Here is a 7,009-nt window from a genome sequence, read left to right as displayed (position 1 = left end):
GGTGAAGGCGCTGCAGAAAGTCTCAGGGTGTATTTCCTCATGACTGTAGCACACAGCAGTAAAAAGTAGTGGTGCAGGTGGTGCTGCAGAGTGGGGCGCTGCTCACAGCTGGATGGTTGATTAATGCATGTTTTTGCTGACTGACAGCAGGTTGGATGTTGCAGGTATTTAATCAAACCTTTGAGTTGTTTTTTCATCGTCTGCATGTCGTTCCATCCCAGATCGCTGATGGTCTGCTGCCAGTTGCTGGGATTGTCCATCCTTTGGGACGCTGATGTGCCCTTCGCTTTGACTCACAGGCAGCCGGTAAGACTGAGTCCCTGCAGGCTGGTGTTTTAGCTTCAGGATATTTAGTGCTTTAGATGGATTCAGCTTATATTAGTGCCGTGTGTTCACACTGGTTTGGTCATGTTTTCACAGTTTTCCTCATTAGAGACAGCAATGAACTACAAAGTGTGTTTCTCTGGATGTTTCATAAATGTTTACATTTTTTGAAATAGTTGTCACCACATTTATTTCAGGTTTTGGGGCGATAAATGAGTTGTTTATGTCAGATGTGTGCACATTTCAAACTTTGCTCCTTTGTTGTCTTCCTCTTTTTGCCTTTGTGTGTAACTTTCCTTAAGTTTGAGTTGTGTTAAGAAATTTAGCTTTTCGGTGAATCACAGGGCAGAATCAGCACCACCATGTTCTTACTCACCGTGTCTTGGATGCCTGGAGGCAAATTCAAGTCAGCTCCAGAGACAAACAGGCAAAGATGGGCATATTGTTGTTGACCCTTCAATTGATCTGCCTTCATTCATATATTCTATTCATTTTCATCAGTAGTTGCACTTCTCATGTGCCATTTTGAGCTCCATATTTCTCTTCTATCTACTGTTTATTTCTGTATCGATATTTACCGTCCATATTCTTCGTGTATCAGTGACTGAAAGTGAGCATGTTCCTCAAGTTGAAAACGATTGTTGTAAAAATCTGTCTGTGGAAAGCTGCAGGCAGCTCATGTCTGTTACCCTGATTCATGCTGCTTTGTCCTCGTTTCCCTGAATCTGTACAACAGAGGTGGAGAGTGCAACGTCTGCATGAACCATAGAGACACAACACACACGTTAATGGGAAATACAGAGTGTGTTGTGTTACCTGAACTGGAAGACTGATAACCTTTAAGTCTTATTCACTTTAAGATCAGTTCAATGACCTACTAGGTTTTTAAATGTATTAGTAAAGCTACAATCTTAATTATGAAACAAATCATAGTCACATATTTTTCTTTTTGTCTTTTATTTTTTGACAAAACAAGTGTCTGGTTCAAAATCCAGTCTAATCCAGATTAATGCACAATTAATGTCAGTGGGAACAGTTTTCCTCATTGTGTCACTCTGGTGTTGATTATATTATACAGTGAAAAAGTCTCAACGTGAAGCTGAATTGTTGATATTAAATCACATTTTTCAACTTGACAAAAATATAAGAAAACAAAACAAACAGTCATTCATCAACCATTTTCTCACTTTAATTTTAGAATATATATTTCTGAGGATTGCAGGATTTTCTACTCTGTTTACTCAGTCAAAAGAGGCTTGGAACCACAGTAGCAACTGCCAACATTTTTAAATGCAGAACAAATAATAAAACCCACAAGCATAAGAAAATACAGTCATGACTCGATAATCCGGCACTAAATGTAAAACCTTCTTTTTTGTTGGATATCAAGGCTGTCGGATTGTCAAGACGGCGGTCCAGATACGAGGAGGGCTTGATGCTGGAAGGCTCATTAGTTGTTAACATTTATTGTTTATAGTTGTTATAATAACCAGTGTATTGTTAGAACACTACGCATCGCTGGGTTTCACGCCTAATTGACAGGTGCACTTGTGCACGGCCCGTCGGTTGACATCAAAGGTAAATACGTTCAGGCAGCAGGCTGATTGAGCCAAATCCGATTTTTTTTTCTCCTATGTGAACTGTATCTGGTGTTTTCATGACAGCCTGAACAACACAGATCCAATTAATGATGAATATTCGGTGCGGTCGGGGGACACTTCCACCCCGGGGCAGCGCTCTGATGGGGTGGAAGTGTCCAGAACACACAGGCAGTACTTGGCTGCTGATGCTAGTTTAGTTAGCGCTCACACTTCTGTTTCCTCCATCGGTGGCGGCGGGGGAGTGGCAGATACGCTCCACCGTTACCATCCATGTTTACTTCCATAAACACTGAGCACGCTCGCTGCGTGTGACGTCGTCGTGTCCTCTTCTGTGCATGCGGGAGGAACAGCTTCAGTGTTTAACTTACATTTTGCAGAGATTGTGCCGATTTTATAATAAAAGTTCATATTAGTTTGAATGTTGACGAATTTTAACAAGCTCTGAACCTTCTTGTTTTTCAGACAGTTTCATCCAGTCCAACTGTACAGTACAAGCAACTCAAGTTCTTCAAGTATAAACAAAAATCACAATTTCAGTCAAAGAATTTGATAAAATATACAATGTTGTCTTATCCTCATCCTTGGGATAAAAGTTTGACAGTCCAGGTTGCTAGGCAACAGGAGCAGTGCCACTGGACGTGACAAGGCAACAAGAAGTCCGTCGTTGGTTAGACCGTGTCCTTTAACAAATGCTCAGATGCAGCCTTGGCGTCCTTCGAAGTACTCTGACTTGGAACACAGCCATGAAGTGCACCATTCAGTAAATGTTAAAGATGCCACAAATTATGTTCCACAATAACAAAGGAAGAGTTCTGAAAACAACAACAAAAAGTTTCCAGATGTTGAGGCCTTTTACAGAATGTTCCTGTAATGTGACATTATAAATGAATTCTAAGTACATTACCACAGATGCAACATTGTGAGAATGTTTTAGGAATGTTGTTGAAGTAACACTCTTCTATAAAACATTCCTGACAACAAAAGAAGCAAGAACATTTGGAAAACGTTGGAAGAACATGAGAGCGTAGTGGTCCAACAGTGTTATCACCAAACATTATTAGAATGTTATCCTGCATTGAAGAACAACATCGTGGGAACTCAACAAAACTTTCAAGTGAAACATAACTTGAACTGCAGAATGTTTAAAACAAAAATGATCTGGATACCAACGTCTAAGAGCAAAAATAGTTCTCCATTTTGAGAGTGGAACTTAACTCGCACGGCACCAGTCTGCACAAAACAACTCATAAAGCATACAGGCTTTTGTGAGCCTTCATTCCTGGTACTTCCAACCATCTTATGTTATACACTGCCGACCAAAGGTAATCAGACACTGAGCCTTTATGGCGTACGTGGTGGAGTTAAGTGATGACGTCTGTAGCATCGTGTTCAGTGATGACTGAATGATTGGAGGGATAATCAGCAGATGGTGCATCTCTTTTTATATTTCCTCTTCAAGTCCTTTATTTCTTGTTCTTGCTTTTTCTTCAAGTCCTCCTGTTCTTTACGTTGTTTTTCTTTCTCTTCTTCTCTTCTCTCTATGTCATCTTTGAGTGTTTTTGTCTTGCGAGTTGACTGGGTCTTTAACAAATGGTACTGTAGTTGTTGCTGTTGTATTTCTGCTTCATGCTGTTTCTTCAGATCCTGCAGTTCCTCATTGTGTTTTTCTATCAGAGCTTCAAAGTCTTTGCTGTATTTCTCTTTGAACTCATTGAACTCTTCAGCTTGTTTTCTTGCTGCTTCTTCATGGCTCTTCTTCATGTCCTCCATGTTTTTCTTGTACTTTTCCTCTAATTCTTTTCTCTCTCTCTCCTCTTGTTGTCTTCTGATTTCATCTTGTTCTTTTCTTTGGTTTTCATATCTTTGTCTCTCTTGTTCGTATTGTTCTTGAAGCTTTCTCTGGTTTTTTTGTTCCTCCTGACGTCTCTGTTCATCCTCCTGACGTCTGTTTTTCCACCATTCTTCTCGTTTCTTCTCCCAGATTTCTTGTTTTTCTTTCATCTCTTGTCTACTCTCCTCCAGTTTTCTGTCAATGATCTCCTTTTCCTGTGATTCTGACTTGATTTTTTTCTCCAAATCTTCTCGTTCTTGTTCCCATTGTTGTCTCTGACTTTCTTCCTGCTCTTTCTTTTTCTTCTTTTCATCTTCTTGATTTTTCTGTTCTTTCTTTCTCTCCTCACGCTCCTTCTTAATGTTTTCCTCCATTTCTGTGAGTTGTTTTTCTCTCACTTTTCTCTCTTCTTCTATTCTTCTTTTCATTGCTTCCATTTCTTCCTCATGTTTTCTCTCCAGCTCCTCTCTCTCTCTCTTCATCTCTTCTTCCTTCTCCTTCAGGATTCTCTCCATTTCTTTCTGTATCGCTGCTTCAGCTTCTTGCAGCATCTCGTTGGTGAAGCAGCTTCCTCCATTTTCCTTCACCATGGTGTCGATCTTTGTTATCAGCTCACTGACTTGTCTTTGGTTTTGTTTTCCATAGTTATTAAACACGTGGTATCTTCCTCCACAGTCAGAGATCAGCTTCTTGAAGGAATCATCACACTTTTTTTTTATGTAATCCTCAATAGACTGTTCATCCCTCTCCAGTGAATCTCCTCTGGTGAAAAGAATGATGGTGAACGGTTCTGAATTCTTTCCGTAAACTTCTTTGATGAGTTTTAATGTCTCCTTCTCCTCTGGTGTGAGTCGGCCGATCTGTAGCACCAGCAGGAAGACATGTGGTCCTGGAGACAGAAGACTGATGCACTTCACCATCTCTTCAGTAACTTCATCATGAGACAAACTGTCGTCAAACAGTCCAGGAGTGTCGACCACGACAACAGGACGTCCGTCCACTTCACCTGCTGACTTCTGACACTGTTTGGTGACTGAAATCTGACTGGATTTGGCTCTGAACTCTTTTCTTCCCAGAATGGTGTTTCCTGAAGAACTCTTTCCACTGCCAGTCTTCCCAATCAGCACAATCCTGAGACTGTCTGAGCTCTGCTGCTCTTCATCAGCTGGGAAACAACACAGAGTTATTTAAAGTATGAACTTTGTGTAGAACAGAGTTTAGGAGAATCAGATCAAACAGTGAAATACTTACAGGTGACCACATCAGGTTTTTTCAGTTTCTTGATTTCAGCCTCTAGTTTTCGGATCTTTTCACTTTGACCACGAGCAAATGTTGCTGTTGTGTAGCTGTGAGGTTCTGACCGTCTCATCTGGTCCACTTGATCCAGCAGCTCTGGGATCTGCTGCTTGTCCTTCATGTTGACAACAACAGATCTTCCTCCACAGCTCTGACAGAGCTCCTGGATGTCTCTGTTCTGTCTTATAGAGTCAACAACAGCTGGAGCTGTAGGATCTGACTCCACAGTGAACAGAATGAGGGAGAAGTCTGTGACTTTAGAGCTGAACGTGTTCTGGATGGTCTGTAACTCTGCCTTGTCTTCATCAGTGAGGGGACCCACAGGTAGGACCAGGATGAAGGCATGGACGCCCTCAGGATCACAGAGGGAGATACACCTGAAGGATTCCTTCATCACTGCCTCCTGAGGTTTTCCATACAAGGCAGGCAGCTCCAGCAGGGAAACCCGACGTCCACACACCTCTCCCTGGGCTTTAACACACTCTGATGAGTCGGCAGGTGGACCAGGCCTTGTTGGTCCCAGGATAGCGTTGACTGCTGAAGTCTTCCCAGGTCCTCTTGTACCACACAGGACCAGGTTCAGAGGAGGTTTGGACCTCTTCATCACTGTCTGATCAGCTTCTTCAGTCAGTGTCAGATATCCTCCCCTGTGGTCACTCACTATGGTTTCTATTTTCTGCATTAACTCTTGTTTGTCAGGACTTGAAGGATCCTTTTCATCAAGATTGATGCTGTGCTGCTTTTGTCTGCAGTCTTTGAGGAGTTTTTCCATCGACTGATTCTGCCCGTCCTCGTTCTGTGTCATGACGACCATGGAGTGTTTGAAGGCATCTTCACCAAACAGACTCAGGATGAGCTTCAGAGTTTCTCTGTTGTCTTCAGTGAAATCTGAAGGTGTCACTAACAGCAGCAGAACATTTGGTCCAGGAGGACAGAGACTCACACATCTCTTCATCTCTTCTCTCACTGTGTCCACAGACAGACTGAAGACGTCTGGAGTTTTCACTACTGTTAAAGGTTTCTTGTTCCACGTTCCACGAGCAGCTTCACACCGTTTTCCTCCAGAGAATGTTGGGACAGAAAACGCCTCCTTCCCAACAATGATGTTTCCCAGTGCTGCCTTTTCGTCGTCATTTTTTCCAAACAACACGATCCTGAGTTCATGTGCTGGAACAAAAAAGTGAACAAATAAAAATTACCTTCCAAGTTTGTAATTAGTACTTGCTTTGATTGTAATTACTGTACTTAAATAGATTTTAGTATTCATGTTTCTGACGACTTTCTACTTTGACTCCCTACATTTGAACACAAACATCTGTACTTTCTACTCCTTACATTCTTAAAACTGGCTCGTTACTTGTTTCAGCCTCTGTGGATGACGACATGACGTAGAAGACGTAACAACAAACGTCTTTATGTTTCCCAGCAGTGAAGCTCAACACAGCCCTTCCTGCCTCAGCTGCCTGCCAGAGGCTGTTGAGCACTGCAGGACTGATGTTCAGACCCAAAAAGCCCGTCTTCATTCAGAGAACTCTGAGAAGCAGCTTCTGCTGAGGCTCAATAAAAGATGTTGGTAGTCTTGAAGAGACGAGTGTTTCCATGTTGATGATAGTGTTGAATGTTCATCATGTTGCTGAAATGGAAAACTGTCCAGTGATGTGTTTCTCTGCAGCAGCTCTGTGCAGCTTCTTCAAGGATGAAAACAATCCTATTTTATGTGCTTAAAACTTTTTTCTTTTTGCAGAGTTGTCAAAAGAGGCCTCGTGTATCATTTGTAGGATATGGACCGACACAGATGCCCAAAAGGATTCGAAAAACTTCATTTGAACTTTCCAGCACCCAAGTCACATGCCATAAAACAAGACAGAACTGTCCTGCAGGTCACAGGGCCATGTAAATCAGCTTTGCAAACTCGGAGGAGTGAGGAAGCAGAGCCCCCTTTGGAATTTCCTTATCA

At 42.0% G+C, this 7,009-nt stretch overlaps 1 protein-coding gene across 1 annotated transcript in view; it reads right to left on the bottom strand.

Moving 5' to 3' along the window:
• The window catches only part of LOC103375723 (GTPase IMAP family member 8-like), a gene marked incomplete at both ends in the record, with an annotated part of 15,612 nt that extends 9,393 nt beyond the window's left edge, over positions 1-6,219 (bottom strand). The window contains 2 exons of the mRNA XM_008306035.1: positions 3,434-4,921; positions 5,008-6,219. Of these exons, the coding sequence (XP_008304257.1) occupies positions 3,434-4,921; positions 5,008-6,219 (2,700 nt within the window). The remainder of the gene's footprint in view (positions 1-3,433; positions 4,922-5,007) is intronic.
• Between the last annotated feature and the right edge of the window lie 790 nt (positions 6,220-7,009).

The sequence above is a fragment of the Stegastes partitus genome, unplaced genomic scaffold (assembly GCF_000690725.1).
Source record: "Stegastes partitus isolate 25-593 unplaced genomic scaffold, Stegastes_partitus-1.0.2 Scaffold2817, whole genome shotgun sequence".
Lineage (NCBI taxonomy): Eukaryota > Metazoa > Chordata > Actinopteri > Pomacentridae > Stegastes > Stegastes partitus.
Note: the sequence above shows the minus strand (reverse complement) of the source record. Positions and strands in the feature narration are given on the sequence as shown.